The following is a 19,584-nucleotide window of genomic DNA, read 5'->3' as shown; positions in this document are numbered from 1 at the left end:
TAATCGATTTAAAATTGTTTAGCTAAATTAAAATTTAAATAGATGGTATCTTATTTTTATTTTAGAAGACTATTCACGTGGTAGCGAATCCTTATCGGATACGCGTTTATTTAGACTGATGTAGACGAGTGTTTACTACTCAGGCAGTTATCTGCAGAGTGGGGATTGGAGGGGTTTGTCTTTGGAATATTGGGCAACATTACGCGATTTTATTTCCTGGAATTGTGGGGCCTAGCCCTGTTCTAAGGAAATTATGAGTGAAGGAGACGCGCGTTCAGTTTGCAGCGAAAATACTGGCAGCAGCAACATGAGGGTGCCCATGGATGTTGCAGTTGTAATTGACAAAGTAAGTCACCTGGTTCTTGACTTCTACGGATGTTAGATGTTCCTACTCTTAAAATATAGCGGTCCAGTCAAAGAAATCGCGCTTTTGAAGAAGTTTCTAAAGCTTGTCAAGCTTTTGGTGCCAATTTTAAAGAAATTCCTTTTGAAAAGCTCGATTTTGACGAGACTAGTGCCCTGGATATATTTTACAATGCGGATGTGGCCATAGTTGATGTTTCTGTTCGTGATCAACAAAGCTCACTATTTTATAAATTAGGCGTTAGAGAAAGCTTTAATATGAAACAAAATATACTTTTATATAATAATAATTCACCTTCAGATACAAAACAGCTTAAAGTAAGTCCTTAAATAAGTTAATTAATCTGTAAAGAAGTAGAGTCTAATTAATATTACTGTAGTTAAGCTGTTCTTATACAGTTGTTTATTACAAACAAATGGAAAACAATCAATGTTACATAGTTGATCATCCATTAGCCGGTGAGGAAGGAATTGAAGTTAAAGTTGGGATGCTGCTAAGTTCCAAAATGAAGAAATTATTACAATTTGTTCAAGTTGAAGCTAAGTAAGTTTAATTATTAAATATTATTTTAATTATTTAATATTATTTTTAATTATTTAATATTATTTTTAATTATTTAATATTATTTTTAATTATTTAATATTATTTTTAATTATTTAATATTATTTTTAATTATTTAATATTATTTTTAATTATTTAATATTATTTTTAATTATTTAATATTATTTTTAATTATTTAATATTAATTTTTAATTATTTAATATTAATTTTTAATTATTTAATATTAATTTTTAATTATTTAATATTAATTTTTAATTATTTAATATTAATTTTTAATTATTTAATATTAATTTTTAATTATTTAATATTAATTTTTAATTATTTAATATTAATTTTTAATTATTTAATATTAATTTTTAATTATTTAATATTAATTTTTAATTATTTAATATTAATTTTTAATTATTTAATATTAATTTTTAATTATTTAATATTAATTTTTAATTATTTAATATTAATTTTTAATTATTTAATATTAATTTTTAATTATTTAATATTAATTTTTAATTATTAATATTCATTGTAAATTAAAACTTTAATTAATTAATTAGGGCTCACATGAAAGAGAAATTTATATCAGATTTAAGGAAGTTAAGAGAAAATTATACAAATGAAGATGAATTAAAAAAAGTATATATTTAATTAATGATTAAGTTAATTTTATTGAAATTTAATTGAATTTTTGTTCAAAGGGTTTATATTTAATGAGCAAACGACTTGATGATCCTAATATTATTTCCGGTGATGTTGTGCTCAATATGTTAATATCATTTAGAGAAATTCAGGTTGGTTTTTTTTAATTTAATTTAATTTAATTTAATGACAGTTTTACTCCTTTTTATTATTAATTTACCAAGAAATTTAAATGACGTTTTCAGGATTACAATGCAATGGTTAAATTAGTAGATAATTTGAAAGGTATACCTTCCTTAAAGTTTACTTGCACTCCTACCATCTTGTATTGGTACGGATTTGCGTTAAACCGAAGAAAACAAGAAGGTGATCGAGAGAAAGCCTTAAGCGTCATCACAAAAGCCTTGGAGAACAAGGAAAATCATTTTCCAGACATGTTATGTCTCTGTGGAAGAATTTACAAAGACAAATTTGTCGAATCTGGTCACACTTGCAAAGAAAGTCTCGATCAAGCTATTCACTGGTGAATTTTAATTGTATTATTGTTTAATTAGTGTCTAGTGTTGGGAAAATATGGTTAATTAGCCTTATTCCTGATCAGCGCCACCTACCCATAGCGGCGACTTTGAGAACTACTGTAAGCGGCAAGCCAATCAGATGTCGCTAAAATCTGGTGACGTCATTTTTGGTAAGACCCTGAGAGTGCCCGTCAGTGACGTCACCAGATTTTAGCGACTTCTGATTGGCTTGCCGCTTACAGTAGTTCTCAAAGTCGCCGCTATGGGTAAGTGGCGCTGATCAGGAATAAGACCGCTAATTAAATGAATTATTTAGGTATCGGAAAGGATTTGAAATCCAAGCCAATGAATATGCCGGAATTAATTTAGCGACTCTGTTAGTTTTTGCTGGAAAAAAATTTGACAGTTGCAAAGAACTTCAGCATATTGCGATGGTTTTAAACAATTTAATTGGTCGCAAAGGGAGTTTATCATCTTTAAGGGAGTATTGGGACGTAGCTACCTTCTTTGAGATTAGCGTATTAGCTGGTGATTTCTCAAAGGCAATTCACGCGGCTGAATGCATGTTTAAATTGAAACCCCCCATGTGGTATCTCAAATCTACAGTTGATAATTTAAAACTCATTAATTTGAGTTGTTCAAAACCGGAAGAAGTTGAACAAACTCCTGAAGAGTTGGTCAGTAATAGAAAAAATCAAAATAAAGATATTGGCCTATTTTTGGCCTAAACATTATTATGTTTCTATGAAGGTTTTTGACTTTTGGATGGATTATTTCATAGCAGCCACAACTGAGGATGATAATTCAATTAGATTTCCAGTGAGATTATCTTTTTACTCGTGAAAATGAGATTTTACTTTTTTTTTTTTTTTTTGAGATTGCTTTGTAACTTGTGAATATTTGAGATTGCTTTGTAACTTGTGAATATTTGATTGTTGCTTTGTAACTTGTGTATATTTGAGATTGTTTTTTAACTTGTGTATATTTGAGATTGTTTTTTAACTTGTGTATATTTGAGATTGTTTTTTAACTTGTGAATATTTGAGATTGTTTTTTAACTTGTGAATATTTGAGATTGTTTTGTAACTTGTGAATATTTGAGATTGCTTTGTAACTTGTGAATATTTGATTGTTGCTTTGTAACTTGTGTATATTTGAGATTGTTTTTTAACTTGTGTATATTTGAGATTGTTTTTTAACTTGTGAATATTTGAGATTGTTTTGTAACTCGTGAATATTTGAGATTGCTTTGTAACTCGTGAATATTTGATTGTTGCTTTTTAACTTGTGAATATTTGATTGTTGCCTTTTAACTTGTGAATATTTGATTGTTGCTTTTTAACTCGTGAATGTTTCATTGTTGCTTTTTAACTTGTGAATATTTGATTGTTGCTTTTTAGCTTGTGATTATTTGAATGTTGCTTTGTAACTTGTGAAAACTTCAAAATAAGAATAATTCAACAAATCTAAAATGTGTTTTGTTTAGATATTAGTTTTGGAACCAACAAGAGTGTATATGCCCAGTTACGTAATTGTCAATTTAGACGCGGAAGAGAGAAGTATTCAAATAAGTAATATTTGTCTGGATACTCTGAAAAGAAATTGCAATAAACTTCACGAGTGGCTTTTGACAGCCAGTGAAATCAAGAGTGTCAGGTAACTAATTATACAAACCAGACTTTAATTAATATTTAATAAATTACAAGGCAGACTTTAATTTATTAATTATTTTAATTAATATTTTAACACCCATTCTTCTAGTGATTACAAAAAGGATGAAAGATGTTTATTCCTTTATGTTCATCATAATTCCGATGATTTTCAAATGTTCTTTCCCTCTGAAAATTTGAGAAGGAAATTTCACGAACTAGTTAAACAAATGACGGCTGAGGAAGGAAATATTATAGCCGATTTTGAGGAAGAACAACAGAATGATAAAGTTGAACACGTAATGATCTTACTAAATTAAATTTTAACTCGAAAGCTTATAATTTCCAATGACTAACACGCGTCATAAAAGTCATGGTGTTTGGCTTAACATTAAAAATAAAATTATATAATTGTTGATTAGCCAGCTTTTGAGGATTTAATAATGAGGTGAGAATGAAGAATAATTAACCTTTAACTGTTATTCTGTTCGAAACCTTTCTTCAAGCTAAAAAAAAAACATAAATGGCTACCATAGACTAAGCTTATAACTAGAGGTGTGCGAGTCCGTATTTCTAGTTTGCTAGTCCAAGTAAATAAAAACTGCATGGACTCGTCCAATTTCCCAGCACTCGCGAGTCCTTAAGACTTGATATCCGGATATCCGAGTCCAATGAGTCCTAAAACGTTTTACCAGTTTAATAACAATATATTAATTAATTAAAAAGAATTTGCTTTGTTTAGTATGTTTATTGACAGTTTGTTTTAAGTTGACCCCAAGAGAAGTAGAAACGGACTCGCCCCTGGGGGGGGGGGGGGTAGAAAAATGGACTCAGCCCCTTGGAATGAGGGAAAACCGGACTCGCCCCGGGGAAATGAGGGGGGGACCGGACTCGCCCCGGGGAAATGGGGGGGGGGGACCGGACTCGCCCCAGGAGAAAAAAATGGGAAAAATGGACTCGCGAGCTCCTTGGAAAACGGGTTCAGACTTGAACTCGGACTCGCGAGCTCCTTGGAAAACGGGTTCAGACTTGAACTCGGACTCGCGCAGGCCTATGTTTAACTAAAATGCAAGCGGACGATGAGAGGGAAATTTCAAGTCATATTTTTAAAACTTAATGAAATATCGTGTAGGTTGATTATGACTATGAAGTCGATAATCAGGGAAAAAAGATAATTCTGGGGAAAGGGACATACGGAACTGTTTACGCTGCGAGAGACGCCATTACCCAAGTTAGAATCGCGGTGAAAGAAATCCCTGAAAAGAACACGGGGTATGATACAATTTGAACCCTGATTAAATGGTTCAATGGGATGATCACTTAAGTAGATGTTCTTCGATCATAACAGAGAAGTCCAACCATTGCACGAAGAGATCAAACTTCACAAGCAGCTTCATCACAAAAACATAGTTCGTTATTTGGGGTCGGCTAGCGAAGATGGCATATTTAAAATATTCATGGAGTGTGTTCCCGGTGGAACACTCTCCGAGATGTTGCAGTCTAAATGGGGACCACTAAAAGATAGTGAAGCTGCCATTGCCTTTTATACCAAACAAATATTGGAAGGTCTCAAATATCTCGTCAGTATTAAGCGGCAGCGATTATCTTAATTGATTATATTTTAATTTAATTTAATTTAAATTAATTTATTTTAGCATGATCAAAAAATAGTTCATCGTGATATTAAAGGTGTTAATGTTCTGGTTAATACCTATAGTGGAGTTGTGAAAATTTCCGATTTTGGAACGTCTAAAAGATTAGCTGGTATTAATCCAGTTACAGAAACCTTTACTGGTATTAGTTTTATACGCGATTAATTAATTAAAGTGTGTTATATTTAATTAATTATAATTAAAATTAAACAGGAACTCTGCAGTATATGGCTCCTGAAGTTATTGATAAAGGTCAAAGAGGTTACGGAGCTCCTGTAAGTTATTCTTCAATTTTTGTTTTATTTAATTATTTTAATTCCTAATTAAGTTTTAATTCATTAATTAATGTATTTAACTATAATTTCTTTATTATTAGGCCGATATTTGGTCACTAGGTTGCACAGTGATTGAAATGGCGACTGGGAAACCACCGTTTGTTGAGGTATTAATTTAATTTAATTTAATTTACATTGATTTAATTAAAATTAATTTGATTTTGTTAATTAATGTTTTAAGCTTGGATCGGCGCAAGCTGCCATGTTCAAAGTTGGTTTCTTTAAGAGTCACCCTGATATTCCAGAGAGCATGTCGACAAAAGCCAAAAATTTTATACTCAGGTAATTAATAAAACCTAATCTAGAATTAATTAAATTAATTCATGGAGTAATTTAATTTAAGCATAATTAATTCTCACGATTAGATGTTTTGAACCTGACCCGGAGGAAAGAGCTACTGCTGCCGAGCTCCTGGAAGATCAATTCCTTAATGAGTAAGTATTCTAAAACAAGAAACGGACTCGCGTAGGGAGGGGGGAAGAAACGGACTCGCGTGGGGGGGGGGGAAGAAACGGACTCGCGTAGGGGGGAAAGAAACGGACTCGCGTTGGGGGGGGGGGAAGAAACGGACTCGCGTTGGGGGGGGGGAAGAAACGGACTCGCGTTGGGAGGGGGGAAGAAACGGACTCGCGTAGGGAGGGGGGAAGAAACGGACTCGCGTAGGGAGGGGGGAAGAAACGGACTCGCGTAGGGAGGGGGGAAGAAACGGACTCGCGTAGGGAGGGGGGAAGAAACGGACTCGCGTAGGGAGGGGGGAAGAAACGGACTCGCGTAGGGAGGGGGGAAGAAACGGACTCGCGTAGGGGGGGGGAAGAAACGGACTCGCGTAGGGGGGAAGAAACGGACTCGCGTGAGGGTGGGAAGAAACGGACTCGCGTGAGGGTGGGAAGAAACGGACTCGCGTGAGGGTGGGAAGAAACGGACTCGCGTGAGGGTGGGAAGAAACGGACTCGCGTGAGGGTGGGAAGAAACGGACTCGCGTAGGGAGGGGGAAGAAACGGACTCGCGTAGGGGGGAAAGAAACGGACTCGCGTAGGGGGGGAAAATGGACCATTTCTTATCAATAGATAAACCTTTATTTTTGTCTCTTTTTCTCTTTAATTGAATAATAGTAGTATTTATATCGCCTTATCTATTGTTATCTTCTTTTTTTTTGCTGAGGTTCATCTGTTCGTAAAGAATAGAGAGTGACACTTGACTAATACTTGATTCATTGTTTTGTTATTTAAGTCGAAAGAAGACGAACACTCGTAGCGCGGCTCCCGATTTTGGTCGAAGTATATCAGTTCCAGCTGATAGAATTATTGTTAAAGGCGAGAAATCTGAAAGGTTTTCACGATTTTCCAGTACGGGAGATGAAGGGTAAGTATCTTCCTTGTTTTTATTCTTTCGTTTATTTCTTTATAACAGTAGTATTTCTTCAATTAACAAATAAACGTTGATTGTTTTGACTTTGGGCTGACTTTTTCTTTCGTTTCTGATTTTAATTTGACGCTTGCTCTGCATGATGTTGAAATTGGATAAAAATAATGAGACAGGAATGTGCACAACAGCAATAGATTGTCTGTTGGTTCCTACCCAAATTCTCCTCTTTCGTTTAATCTTAGGTAAGCCCTTTGTTTTTTGGTTTGTTTTTTTGTAAATTAATTCTTTTGTGTCCAGTTTATTATGGCTTTTTGTCATTAAAAAATTAATTTTAATTTACGTTAATGTAAATTAATTTACAATTGTTTATTAATTAAAGCACTGAAGGCTCGGATTCTGAGAATAGAATGCGTAGATCCAGTTCTGGGAGTCTTTTAAGTCCGCCAGTTGATGGACCCGAGTTTTACGTGCTCAAGAAACATTCTCAGAGGAGAGAAACAATTGTTAGAGTTTTAACGGATCAAGCGCATATGGTGAGCTCTGAAGATTAATCAAGTAAATTGAATTTAATTATTTATTTATTATTACTTCAATTTTCGTTTAGATTTGCGATAATTGGATGAGAAAACTAGATATACCTGATGTGAAAATTTCACACGTAAGATTGATTATTTTTTAACAAAGAGGTAAAATTAGGTCTGCGCGAGTTCATTCTCGGACTCCGACTTGTAATCAGTTTTCCTAGTATCTTGCGAGTCCATTCCCCTCCCCCTTGGACGATTCCATTTTCCCCCCAATCGAGACCGTTTTCCCCCTGATCGAGTCCATTTCTTCCCCAAATCGAGGCAGTTTTCCCCCTGATCGAATCCATTTCCCCCCTGATCGAGTCCGTTTCCCCCCTGATCGAGTCCATTTCTTCCCCCAAATCGAGGCCGTTTCCCCCTGATCGAGTCCATTTCCTCCCAATCGAGACCGTTTTCCCCCTGATCGAGTCCATTTCTTCCCCCAATCGAGGCCGTTTCCCCCCTGATCGAGTCCATTTCTTCCCCCAATCGAGGCCGTTTCCTTCCCCCCTGATCGAGTCCATTTCTTCCCCCAATCGAGGCCGTTTCCTTCCCCCCTGATCGAGTCCATTTCTTCCCCAAATCGAGACCGTTTTGTCCCCTGGTTGAGTCCATTTCTAACAAGTTTGGAGTCACGAGTTTTAATGGACACGCAACCGCAAAATCAGGACTCGCGCAAACCTAGAAATAATCTCTAACTAATTATAATAAATTAATGTTAATTTAATTTATGCAATCAAATTTTAGGACATTCTATTAAAGGTGCTCAAAATTCTACGCGATTATATACCTGAACAGAACAAATCTATAGTTGAAAAAGAAATAAGTACGAATATAAATATAAATTATTAATTATGACTGTACAAAGATTAAAATCGAAAATTTATTTTAATTATTTCAGCCAAATTAAGAGAAGAACTTGATTTTGACGGTACAAAATTACATCATATTCAATTAGCAATTTACATTTTTCCAGATGTCGTAAGTATTTACTATTTAGACGAGTTTTAGACCTGAAATTATTTATAGACTAGTTTTAGAACTGAAATTATTTATAGACTAGTTTTAGACCTAAAATCATTTTTAGACGAGTTTTAGACCTAAAATGATTTATAGACGAGTTTTAGACCTAAAATGATTTATAGACGAATTTTAGGCCTGAAATAATTTATAGACGAGTTTTAGACCTGAAATGATTTATAGACGAGTTTTAGACCTAAAATGATTTATAGACGAGTTTTAGACCTAAAATGATTTATAGACGAGTTTTAGACCTAAAATGATTTATAGACGAGTTTTAGACCTAAAATCATTTATAGACGAGTTTTAGACCTAAAATCATTTATAGACGAGTTTTAGACCTAAAATGATTTATAGACGAGTTTTAGACCAAATTTGTTGATAAAACGAAATGAATGGTTTGTTTGAAAAGGTTCGCGATGTCTTAAGAGATCAAAACATCAAACCACATTGGATGTTTGCCTTAGATCAGTTAGTTCGTGGCGCGGTACAAACGACAGTCTCCGTCTTGTCCCCGGAATTGGGAGCCAATTTGGACAAAGACTTTGACGATGAAGATGAGGATGAGGAAGATAGGTTCTCAGTCTCGGGGGTTTCAGTCAATACCGTCAATTCTTCCTCTAATCCTGAAAATGGACTTCAAATTAGAGTTCCAACTATCGGAGCTTTCACGGGCAAAAAGGCCACGGAGTTACGTAAAAAAATACAGCAGTTAGAAGAGGAAAATATCCAGCTCTTAGAAGAATTAGTGACGACGAAAGAAATGGCTGGAAATATATTAAGAGATTCGATTAAAAGGGAGAAACTTTACATCGACGTTCTTGAGAAAGAGTTAGTTACATTTTTTTATTAATTTTATTTTTATTTCTAAATTTAATTGAACTAAATAATTAATTTGGTTCATTATAGTGGTCCCCTCAAATTAGCAGCGCATCTTAGCCAAATTTTAGGAGCAGCTTCGAGAGAAAGCACACCAACAGGAACCGAAACTCGTAAATTACATTTTTTTTATTTACTTTTGTGTTTTTACTGCGCATGCGCGAGTATTTGGACTCGGACTCGGCCAGGGCGAGTCCACTTCTTCGCGAGGGGGAGGGGTCCAACTTATAACAAGCTTTAAGTAAACAACGCTAGATAAGGCTTTAGTACTAGCTCTCCTACACCGGGGCTATTTACTTTTGTGTTTTTACTGCGCATGCGCGAGTGTTCGGACTCGGACTCGACCAGGGCGAGTCCACTTCTTCGCGAGGGGGAGGGGGGCCAACTTATAACAAGCTTTAAGTAAACAACGCTAGATAAGGCTTTAGTACTAGCTCTCCTACACCGGGGCTATTTACTTTTGTGTTTTTACTGCGCATGCGCGAGTGTTCAGACTCGGACTCGGCCAGGGCGAGTCCACTTCTTCGCGAGGGGGAGGGGTCCAACTTATAACAAGCTTTAAGTAAACAACGCTAGATAAGGCTTTAGTACTAGCTCTCCTACACCGGGGCTATTTACTTTTGTGTTTTTACTACGCATGCGCGAGTGTTCGGACTCTGACTCGGCCAGGGCGAGTCCATTTCTTCGCGAGGGGGAGGGGGCCAACTTAAAACGAGCTTTAAGTAAACAATTATACTTAAGCGGACTCGCCAAATCCACTCCTTTGCTTGGACTCGCGCACCACCAGAACTAATTACTAAATTTGTTGCCCTTGATTGCCGATTTTTAGTTGCAAATGGTCACGCTAATTATGATCCAGAATTAGTAACTTGGTTAGGCAGCTTGTCTATAGACCATGAAAGCGCTGAAAAGGTAATGTAGTCATTTAAACAAAGTTATTTTAAATTTAAATTAACTTAAGTATTATTGCTTTTTATTAAGATATTATGCGAAGGTTTCACAAAATCAAATATTTTGAATGATATTACTCGTGATGATTTGAGAAAGATTGGACTGAGGTTGGAGGAAAATTCGTTTAATATTAAATTAGAGTTAATTATAAATAATTAATTAATTAATTAATTAATTTAACAGGGGAGGCGTAGAATTAAAAATATGGAAAAGTATTCTTCAACACAGAGAACCCGCCAAATTTCCCAGGAGATAGTGATGTCTATTGTATTTGTAGCTGTTTTATCCCCTTCCCCCCCACCCCTTACTTGCCAACTAATATTTTAGATGATTTTAATTAAGTAAAGGTCAATGCAATAAAGAACAGTATAAATAAAATGTAAATTTTAATATCCACTAATTGTTTTTTTATTCTCTCAATCGAAAGTTTTTATTCTACAGAATTAATATTTATTGCAATCCATTTGCGTAAGCGGCAATAAGTTTCCTAATAACTTCAGGGTTGTAATTGACAACTTCATTGTCTTTACAACTTTCAAATAGTTGATGGGGTCCATCCAACCATATTTGATTCTTTAAACCCTCGGTACCGTCTAAGTTTAAAGTGTTTAGTTGAAAGCAAATGACGGAGAAATGCTTATCATCACTGCAGATTCCGTGCAATGATATTGGTTTAGGTAAATGACGAATTCCCCTCTAAAGAAAATAGATAGATGTTATTTAGATTTTAGGAAAAAATGGGGATTCAGGGAAAATTTGTTTGGTTTTACTCCGTAAAGTTGATGAGCTTGAGCCGCTGCAAACGCGAAACAAGTTGCAATTCCGCGAACTAGACGCTGAGGTTGATGCCAATAGAATATAATGTCATGGGATATACCAATTGTATGAATGAAAGGGTTGCGACATTCTGAAGAAATAACTAATTAAAAAAAAAAAAAATAGACATTTAGGCCTAATTAGCAGTCTTATTCCTGATCAGCGCCACCTATCCATAGCGGCGACTTTGAGAACTACTGTAAGCGGCAAGCCAATCAGATGTCGCTAAAATCTGGTGACGTCACTGACTGGCACTCTCGGGTCTTACCAAAAATGACGTCACCAGATTTTAGCGACATCTGATTGGCTTGCCGCTTACAGTAGTTCTCAAAGTCGCCGCTATGGGTAGATGGCGCTGATCAGGAATAAGGCTAATTTCAATTTAAACGCGAGCCATAGTTTAAACTAACTATTAATTTCTTCATCATTATAGATATTAGATTTTTTTATGTCAATTGTGTGGTGTAAAGGAAATATATCGGGTAATTGCATATCCTCAGTTTCTTCAGCTAAACCAAAAGGTTCCAAGGGTTGTCTTGACATAATTGAATAGTCGCTTTTAATAGAGTATAGATAGTTTTCCTTCTCTGAAATTTTATTTTAATTATTTTATTTAATTAAAGGTGTTTAATTTAATTTTTATCACTATTGTTTTACACCTTTTTCTATAAAAACATGAGCTTCCGGTTTGACAATTTTACTTCTAGGCAGATAAGCGCAATCTTTTGAAGTAGCTAAGGCGCAAATTTGTAGGAGTTGGTTTTGAAGATTCCATCTAAAAGGTTAAAGGGTCATTTTTATGATTATGAGCGCGCGTGGGGGGGGGGGGGGCGATTTTTTAACCCTTATTACACTTTTCTATGGTGTGGGATTCCATATTCTCTGGAAAATCTATGTCCAGGTCTAGTTACATCCAATCGTTTAGGTAATTTCTCTTGAGTTGCATCCCATATAAAACTTTCCACAATTTTACGTTTCACCAATTCATCTTGGTTAGGGAAATCCATTTTTCCCATCAAATTTTCAACAGATTGAGGTAAACCATTTTGCAGGACTGATTTAGTTAATACTTGAATTTGGGGTAAACCCTCAATTAATTTAGTTCGCCTATCAAAATGCAAAATCGGGGTGTCATGCCATAAGGGGTGTAAAGTTGGCTCATCTCTCTCTTTAACGTTGAAAGGCTCAGGAAGGCTGATCCTGCCAATTTTAAGTTTTAGTTTATAAAGTAGACTATATAATATTTAATCTAAGTTATTAAAAAGAAGGTATGTGTACTTTATTTTCGGCGGAGGAGGATCTTTGACAAAATCAGTGGCTTCAACAATTTTATGTTTTAAATGTTCCAAAGCTGGTGGAATTCCTAAGTCTTCAACTACGCGTTTTTTCTTATATTTCCACAAATCTTTAAAGCCTCTATGAATATTTTGTTGAAACAAAACGCTACTTTTTCGCATTTTTATTCAAAATAATCCTTGAATTAATTGTAATAATCCCTCCGTCTTGCTGAAGACTTAACGAAACGAGTCAGTCCGGCCATATGAGTCCGGCTTGTAGACGTCGAGTCCAAGTCACGTGGCTCTTTCGTTCGCTCTTATTGGTGGTAGTGAAGTCGTCTGCCAGTCGCCCCCCCCGCAGCGTTTTATCATTCGCCCTGGTTGCTGTCAGGTTCGAACAGCAAGAATACCTATAACCATTTTCAGAGTTAGTAAAATACCTTTTTATTCTTAAGGCGGACCACTATGAATTTAAAATACCAAATATTGAATGGTTTAAATATTTTTTAACGTTGAATAGCTTAAACGTAATTTACATAATTTATCGGTAAACAAGGATTCTAGTTTGAAACAATCCTAATTAACAGCACTAAAAATTGCACTACGGGCTGATAAATCTCCGTAAATATTGCTCCATGGTGGCAGATTGCTAGCAGCCGATGGAAACGGCATTTGATTTTGAGTACTATATGTCGCACCCAGTTTCATTTTCGAAGGTACTTCGAAGTTGGACATTTTTTTCCTCAACTTGTTATTATTTCGTTAATTTTTTTAAGCCAAAACCACAGTTTGACAATAAAAACATGTAGGCATAATATTGTTATTTTCTAAAACTATTTTTTTTTAAAAATAGCTTTTTTTCATGAAGTTGGTGATTGTCTAGCAGAATCTCGCATTACCCGAATGTATACTATCCCCCCCCGGCAATTTTTTACAAACTGCTGCCGTATTCTGTGAAAGTGATTATAGGCCTTATCGCTTTTATGTCCTTGTCCCAAGATGTCATAGTGCGGGAAGCCAGTTTAGTTTCTTTCTCCACGTGAAAACGTAATTAAAAATAGTAAAATTAATTGTCCATCTCTGGATTAGTGGTTTTATTATGTAAGTTTAAACATTTTTTTTATAAAATTATTTATGGAAGAGTTTGTAAGGGTAACATACATGACCTTCGCGACAACCAAGGCCTAAGTGGTGTCATGTCGATGAAGGTCAACGAGGTCAATAGGTGAATGTCCTTTCGTGCCTCGTTGCCCATGGTAGGAAACAAAGGAATCTCCCTTATTTGTAAATAAATCTTAGTATATTGATAGTTATTTCCAATTTTGGTCGAAAATTTGATACCTTGGCTACAAACTGACCTATCTAATAATGTAACCTTTAACCTTAGCTTAAACGGGGGGGGGGATTTGGGGCGTAATTTCGGAAAATGCTTTAAAACTATTATTATATTATAACAAACATAGAAAACGATTTAATATTCTGTAAATGTTAATGGTTTTATCGGTTCCTTGACCCAACTTATTTTTCTTCTTTAATCTCTTGACTTCGAAGATAATTGATATCTCTGTTATTTTGGGGGTCAATTAAGGGGTTTCGCTTAGTGTATCAAATAATTCGGATAGACGATTGCTAGAATGTTAATGTAGGGGTCTCAGTCAAAAATTTTAAGAATATCAGGTGACGACTGATAAACACCCCAGTTCTGTCCAACTAAGATTCTAGCTTATCTATTTTTCGCTGTTAAAAACTTAAAATAGATTAATTTTTAATAATGTTTCTAATGCGAAATAAATTATGCTAAGTAGATTATAAGTATTTGCGTTTCAAAAATTACATAGTACTTTTGGGGTACCGCGTGTTTTTATTGCCGATTTTCAGTTAGGGAGAGAAAGTACAAAATGGCTTCCGAAATGGAAAAGGTTGAAAACAATACCAGTGAATCTATGAACGAAGATATTTTGGATTTCTCTTGTATGGAGTTGGATGGCACGATGTTAACTCACAATTTGGATGGGACCTACGACCATTCTGACATGGAAAATAATCCCGTTCGAGTCTTGATGCTCAGTAACAATCGCCTATCGACTCTCCCCCGCTCTATCGCTCAATTTCAAAATTTACAACACCTCGACCTTAACAACAATCTATTTAGCGAACTCCCAGAGGCCATAATTCAATTGCAAAACTTGAAAACTTTAACAGCTAGGGCCAACCAACTGACTGATGGCTCATTACCCAAAGAAATGGGTTTATTGAAAAACCTAGAGCTTCTAAATTTGAGTGGAAATCAATTTCAAAATTTTCCACCTCAAATATTAGAGTTGGTTAGGTTGAAATCGTTATATTTGGGGGGGAATATCCTCGAGTCTGTACCTCATGATATTTGGAAACTCGAAAGGTACATATGGATCATTTAGGCCTAATTTAGAGTTAATTTACGTTGTTTTAAACGAATAAGGTATATTAATTAGATTAGAAACGTTATATTTGGGTGGAAACCGTTTACAAGAAATCCCTTCTGAAATTGGTCAACTTCATCATTTGAGAGCTTTAACATTGAGCGAGAATCGTTTGAGATATTTGCCTCCCACTGTTTCGTGTTTGAAAAGATTGCGGTCTTTGGCCTTACACAAAAATTGCCTGACCACTCTACCACCCAAAATTATTTCTCTAAAAGGCCTAGTAGAGGTACATAAATAATCTTAAACAGGTTAACCAAAAAAGTAAACCTTTCTAATGTCTGCTTATATTATTCCAAAAGTTGAGTCTGAGGGACAACCCCTTGGTTGTTCGTTTCGTTCGAGACATGACCTATGACCCCCCTTCTCTCCGAGAAATGGCCGCGAGGTGTATCAAAACCTATAAAATTCCTTATCAACCAACTGATCTTCCTTCTTCTCTTATTTCCTATCTGTCAAGCGCCGAGCGATGCGTGAACCCAAAGTGCAAAGGTTTGTTAAAAGACGAGTCACACGATGACCCTTTCCCCCCCCCCCCCCCTCCCGACTCTATCACTCTTTCAATCTTTCAAACTCTTTCTTAGGCGTTTACTTCGACGCCAGGGTTGAACACATAAAGTTTGTAGATTTCTGTGGCAAGTATCGATTGCCGTTGCAACAATATCTTTGTTCTCCAAATTGTACCGGTCCTTCTCAAGCCGCGGCGGCGGCTGCGGCATATTCTAGTAGCGCTAGTAGTGGCTCAGAAACTGAGGATAGTGATACCGTTGAGGATGTACCTGTTAGTAAACTGAAGAGAGTTTTACTCGGTTGAACCGCGTTCGATTTAAATATAATAAAAAATGTATAATCCGGTATCTATTAGGGAAACACCGAAACGCCATATATATATATTTTTATAACTAAAATGATAGTAAAATCGTTTAATATTTTATGTACTATTTTTATACAAAATTGATAGAAAAAGCGGAATAGGCCAAAGTAGGCTTAACCGCTTAACATAACGACTATAAGTTTTAGGTCAAAGTAGGCTTAACATAACGACTATAAGTTTTAGGTCAAAGTAGGCTTAGCATAACGACTATAAGTTTTAGGTCAAAGTAGGCTTAACATAACGACTATAAGTTTTAGGTCAAAGTAGGCTTAACATAACGACTATAAGTTTTAGGTCAAAGTAGGCTTAGCATAACGACTATAAGTTTTAGGTCAAAGTAGGCTTAACATAACGACTATAAGTTTTAGGTCAAAGTAGGCTTAACATAACGACTATAAGTTTTAGGTCAAAGTAGGCTTAACATAACGACTATAAGTTTTAGGTCAAAGTAGGCTTAACATAACGACTATAAGTTTTAGGTCAAAGTAGGCTTAACATAACGACTATAAGTTTTAGGTCAAAGTAGGCTTAACATAACGACTATAAGTTTTAGGTCAAAGTAGGCTTAGCATAACGACTATGAGTTTTAGGTCAAAGTAGGCTTAGCATAACGACTATGAGTTTTAGGTCAAAGTAGGCTTAGCATAACGAGTCTTAACGACTATGAGTTTTAGGTCAAAGTAGGCTTAGCATAACGGCCATAAGTTTTAGGCCAAAGTAGGCTTAACGTAAGACTTTTAGACCAAAGCTAAAATAATAATACTCTTTTTGAAATAGCTAGTCAGAATTAGCATTTTAAATAAATCGCAAATTAATAATAAGGCATTTTTATTATGTATTTTCATATAAAAATCTACAAGTTAAACAAATTTTAATCTCGTTGTAACAAAGTTAATTTTTTTTGACTTCTATAAAAATTAAATCCGTTATTTGTTTCAATAATTTTAATTTATTTAAAGTGACTTTTTCCTCGTTATTTCAGAGTTTATACGATTATCTTTAGCTACCAACATAGTTAACAATATAAAGGCACATATAGAACCGGTCGTGGCCGCGAAATTAGGTCCCCAAAGGGCAATTTCCTGCAAAATGCCGGCGCAAATTGGCGCGATTGTTCTAGAAACTGACGTTATACTTTGACTAACTCCCATTACAGCCCCAAAATGATCATTTTTCGTTTTATCTACTATTAGTTTAGTTATTCCAATCCGACAAGTCGTGTTACTAAGACAAAGAAATAATAACGATATTAAAACGTGTGTTAAACTGTTAGCAAACGTTAAACTAATAAAACTAAGTCCTTGCAGAAAAATTGCGTGAAAGAGCAACTTTCGATGTTGATAATTATAAAATTTAGTGACGTGCCCCATGCAAAATCCGGCTATCGTTGTTACCCCTCCTTGGAATGATACCACGTAACCTAATTGCGTTTTCGTTAGGTTTAAGGTCTCTTTCATGATTAAAGTATTATTGCTACGATAAAGAATAACCGCGAATGTTAATAGAAATTTAAGCAAGAAAAATTGCCAATAGTTTTTCCACGAAACTTCCGATAAAGATTTCAAAGTTCCCTTAAATTCATTTTCTTTTTGTTTCGTCGGTTTTAAATCGGGTAGAATCGTTTGAACGATGACTGAAAACGTTTTAAAAGATTAATTTTTTAATTAAGTTTTTAAAACATTTTCGACCACTTAATTACCGCTATTAATTATAAAAATTATCGATGATACGACACAAACGATAAAGAATCCGTTATTTAATTCTCCAATATGACCTCCTATGATTGGTCCCAGGATGAACCCGACGCTCGATGAAGAGTTAAATAGACCAAAAACCTTTGACCTTTCCGTTGAGGGGGTCAAATCCGCTAGATAAGCTCGACACATGGTTTGAGTATGTTTAAACAAAGCTTAATTAAAGATTTTAATTATTAACTTAATTAACTAGGGATTTAATTAGGTTTAAAATACCTAAGAACATTCTGGCAAGGATGAATAATGAAATTAAGTTAGATGCTCCTATTAAAACGTAACCGATTGAAGCACCCAGTAGAGATATAAGTAGGGATAATTTTCTACCAGATTTATCACTCCAACTACCCTGTACGGAATTAATTACTACAATTAAACCCCCTTTCTTTTCTAATTGAATTTGAAACGCTACCATAATGGGGCTCGAAACTAGTTGAACTCCACCATACATAGATGAAATGACGCCAGTTATAGACGGAGACGCTCCTAATTCTATTATATGACTGCTGATTAATGGCATTAGCATACTAACTGCCGTGAAGTCCTTAATTCAGATTTAAAAATGATTTAATTATATACGCTTCTGAAATCCCTGGAAAGTTGTTAGTAATTAAATCTTACCAAGCATCCAATTAGACATATAATTAATTGAGGAGAAATCATTTTTGATTAAAGAGCCAGAAACCAATTTAAATTTCTTTATTCAAATATCTAAGAAATGAAAAAGAAAAACATATTTTTTCTTTGCCTTTTTTTTTTTTTAATTTAAACGCTAATTTTAATTAAAGCGTTTCTAAATCCGATTCAATATCAGAATCGTAGTATTCATCGGGATCTTTTTCCACCTCTAAAATATTTGACAGGACGTAATATTCTTGCGAAGAAACTTTGCAATATTTTGAAATTTGTTTGTCACTTTTAGTTAAAATGTCTTTTAAGGGAAGATTCTTGGACATTGCTTTAGTTTTTGGCGTTGGTTTCAGGTAGAAGCCCGTTCTTTCTAATAATTGATGCCGAAGTTTTATAAATTCGATAGGGTATTGCAAAGCTTTGGATTTCACGATATCATCTTGTTCTAAACCCATTTTGAAAATAATATATTGAATTTTTCTCATGATATTTCCCCAATCCTCGTAAAGAACTGCGGGTGTTTCTCTAATGATTTTACAAATGTCTTTACGTGGGAAACAACCGTCAAGTTGCTCGTACCGTTGCGAGAGAGAATTTGGTTTTAATAAAAATAATATTGGATGTTCGTGTAGCAATTTCAATACATTTTTCTCTCCCAGCCCTAAACCTCGTAGTACGGTTAAAGTATTTTGAATTGTGTCATCCATTTTAAGTTCCATTATTTTATGTTCCTTAATAATCATCTCCTTAACTTCGTTAATTTTGAAGCCATTACTCGTAAGTATGTTTGTTAACCTCTTCCACGTTTTAGCCTCAATGAAATGTAATTGGGGATGTTTTGTAATAAGTTCCTCAATGTCAGATTTTGTCAGTTGCGCAGTTTCCGATTCGTAATTTACTTCGTTAATAGTTATAGGTTTTTTGATTAAATTTTGGCGTAATGTTAATTCTAAATCGTTTAATGGTGACCTTGCTACGTAAAGGTTGGAAGTGGCAATATTTCTATCAAGATCAAGAATGACAGAGTGAACCCTAAGCCTCGGTCTATTTGGCGGTTTGACCATTAATAGAAACTTAGGCAGGCTTTTAATCCTTGTCGCTAACATATCTGTCGTCCGTTCTTTCTATATATCTAGCAAGCCAAGTAAAACGATATTTACTTTAAATTTTCGGGTTTATATAGTCCTATGCAGCCACGTGACTAGAGAACACAATACACGCTAGTAGAGAGTTGATTACGTAGCTCATCACGTGGGTTAAACTGTGATTTCCCTCCCCCTAGCTGAC

General features: G+C 34.9%; 5 protein-coding genes across 8 annotated transcripts in view; 2 read left to right on the top strand and 3 right to left on the bottom strand.

The window, feature by feature from the left end:
- Ask1 (apoptotic signal-regulating kinase 1) overlaps positions 1-10,886 on the top strand; it is a 53,337-nt gene extending 42,451 nt beyond the window's left edge. For 2 of the 3 annotated variants that reach the window (XM_089862747.1, XM_089862745.1), the window contains 28 exons: positions 66-346; positions 406-681; positions 744-907; positions 1,477-1,555; positions 1,618-1,710; positions 1,804-2,081; positions 2,393-2,753; positions 2,827-2,895; positions 3,563-3,732; positions 3,838-4,024; positions 4,858-4,997; positions 5,074-5,305; positions 5,381-5,519; positions 5,591-5,652; positions 5,754-5,819; positions 5,894-5,994; positions 6,078-6,146; positions 6,943-7,074; positions 7,251-7,319; positions 7,457-7,610; positions 7,682-7,735; positions 8,388-8,466; positions 8,542-8,621; positions 9,073-9,491; positions 9,570-9,652; positions 10,369-10,451; positions 10,521-10,597; positions 10,674-10,886. In XM_089862747.1, coding sequence (XP_089718873.1) covers positions 254-346; positions 406-681; positions 744-907; positions 1,477-1,555; positions 1,618-1,710; positions 1,804-2,081; positions 2,393-2,753; positions 2,827-2,895; positions 3,563-3,732; positions 3,838-4,024; positions 4,858-4,997; positions 5,074-5,305; positions 5,381-5,519; positions 5,591-5,652; positions 5,754-5,819; positions 5,894-5,994; positions 6,078-6,146; positions 6,943-7,074; positions 7,251-7,319; positions 7,457-7,610; positions 7,682-7,735; positions 8,388-8,466; positions 8,542-8,621; positions 9,073-9,491; positions 9,570-9,652; positions 10,369-10,451; positions 10,521-10,597; positions 10,674-10,746 — 3,882 coding nt within the window. In that variant the 5' untranslated portion in view covers positions 66-253 and the 3' untranslated portion in view covers positions 10,747-10,886. The remainder of the gene's footprint in view (positions 1-65; positions 347-405; positions 682-743; positions 908-1,476; positions 1,556-1,617; positions 1,711-1,803; positions 2,082-2,392; positions 2,754-2,826; positions 2,896-3,562; positions 3,733-3,837; positions 4,025-4,857; positions 4,998-5,073; positions 5,306-5,380; positions 5,520-5,590; positions 5,653-5,753; positions 5,820-5,893; positions 5,995-6,077; positions 6,147-6,942; positions 7,075-7,250; positions 7,320-7,456; positions 7,611-7,681; positions 7,736-8,387; positions 8,467-8,541; positions 8,622-9,072; positions 9,492-9,569; positions 9,653-10,368; positions 10,452-10,520; positions 10,598-10,673) is intronic. The other variant, XM_089862748.1, reaches the window with a different exon arrangement.
- mRpL37 (mitochondrial ribosomal protein L37) lies at positions 10,871-12,928 on the bottom strand. The gene is made up of 6 exons (XM_089862781.1): positions 12,585-12,928; positions 12,159-12,506; positions 11,966-12,081; positions 11,717-11,893; positions 11,261-11,409; positions 10,871-11,186 (listed from the first exon to the last, which is right to left on the bottom strand). The coding sequence occupies exons 1-6, from the start codon at positions 12,761-12,763 to the stop codon at positions 10,941-10,943; spliced, it is 1,215 nt and encodes a 404-aa protein (XP_089718907.1). The 5' UTR covers positions 12,764-12,928; the 3' UTR covers positions 10,871-10,940.
- A 595-nt stretch (positions 12,929-13,523) lies between these two features.
- LOC149588464 (uncharacterized) lies at positions 13,524-16,858 on the top strand. Its single transcript, XM_089862782.1, has 5 exons — positions 13,524-13,684; positions 14,462-14,981; positions 15,055-15,271; positions 15,345-15,534; positions 15,627-16,858. Exons 2-5 carry the CDS (start codon positions 14,482-14,484, stop codon positions 15,854-15,856), a joined length of 1,137 nt encoding a protein of 378 aa, XP_089718908.1. The 5' UTR covers positions 13,524-13,684; positions 14,462-14,481; the 3' UTR covers positions 15,857-16,858.
- LOC149588462 (solute carrier family 67 member A2-like) lies at positions 16,728-19,563 on the bottom strand. 2 transcript variants are annotated; one of them, XM_089862778.1, is made up of 6 exons: positions 19,458-19,563; positions 18,289-18,378; positions 18,080-18,211; positions 17,887-18,016; positions 17,616-17,825; positions 16,728-17,549 (listed from the first exon to the last, which is right to left on the bottom strand). In XM_089862778.1, the coding sequence occupies exons 2-6, from the start codon at positions 18,328-18,330 to the stop codon at positions 16,870-16,872; spliced, it is 1,194 nt and encodes a 397-aa protein (XP_089718904.1). In that variant the 5' UTR covers positions 18,331-18,378; positions 19,458-19,563; the 3' UTR covers positions 16,728-16,869. The 2 variants fall into 2 exon arrangements, with proteins under 2 accessions (XP_089718904.1, XP_089718903.1); XM_089862777.1 differs by having other exon boundaries at positions 17,887-18,211.
- Positions 18,352-19,463, bottom strand: LOC149588463 (transcription termination factor 4, mitochondrial). Its single transcript, XM_089862788.1, has one exon. The coding sequence runs from the start codon at positions 19,401-19,403 to the stop codon at positions 18,450-18,452; it is 954 nt and encodes a 317-aa protein (XP_089718914.1). The 5' UTR covers positions 19,404-19,463; the 3' UTR covers positions 18,352-18,449.
- Positions 19,564-19,584: the final 21 nt, after the last annotated feature.

The sequence above is a fragment of the Phalangium opilio genome, unplaced genomic scaffold (genome assembly GCF_054372755.1).
Source record: "Phalangium opilio isolate 3A_F unplaced genomic scaffold, DU_Popi_V2 ptg000650l_1, whole genome shotgun sequence".
NCBI classification, from domain to species: Eukaryota; Metazoa; Arthropoda; class Arachnida; order Opiliones; family Phalangiidae; genus Phalangium; species Phalangium opilio.
The sequence above is the reverse complement of the archived record's forward strand: the minus strand, read 5'-3'. Positions and strand labels throughout refer to the sequence as shown.

Bases quoted from the DNA above. Each gene is read 5' to 3' on its own strand.
- mRpL37 (XM_089862781.1), bottom strand. From the start codon at position 12,763: ATGCGAAAAAGTAGCGTTTTGTTTCAACAAAATATTCATAGAGGCTTT. The intron at 12,507-12,584 runs GTACACATACCT...TAAAATTGGCAG, and splicing joins CCTCCTCCGCCGAAAATAAA to GATCAGCCTTCCTGAGCCTT. The intron at 12,082-12,158 runs GTAATAAGGGTT...TTAACCTTTTAG, and splicing joins ATCCCACACCATAGAAAAGT to ATGGAATCTTCAAAACCAAC.
- LOC149588464 (XM_089862782.1), top strand. From the start codon at position 14,482: ATGGCTTCCGAAATGGAAAAGGTTGAAAACAATACCAGTGAATCTATG. The intron at 15,272-15,344 runs GTACATAAATAA...TTATTCCAAAAG, and splicing joins CTCTAAAAGGCCTAGTAGAG to TTGAGTCTGAGGGACAACCC. The intron at 15,535-15,626 runs GTTTGTTAAAAG...ACTCTTTCTTAG, and splicing joins CGTGAACCCAAAGTGCAAAG to GCGTTTACTTCGACGCCAGG.
- LOC149588462 (XM_089862777.1), bottom strand. From the start codon at position 18,330: ATGATTTCTCCTCAATTAATTATATGTCTAATTGGATGCTTG. The intron at 17,826-17,886 runs GTATTTTAAACC...TCTTTAATTAAG, and splicing joins CCTTGCCAGAATGTTCTTAG to CTTTGTTTAAACATACTCAA. The intron at 17,550-17,615 runs GTAATTAAGTGG...AAACGTTTTCAG, and splicing joins AATTTTTATAATTAATAGCG to TCATCGTTCAAACGATTCTA.
- LOC149588463 (XM_089862788.1), bottom strand. From the start codon at position 19,403: ATGTTAGCGACAAGGATTAAAAGCCTGCCTAAGTTTCTATTAATGGTC.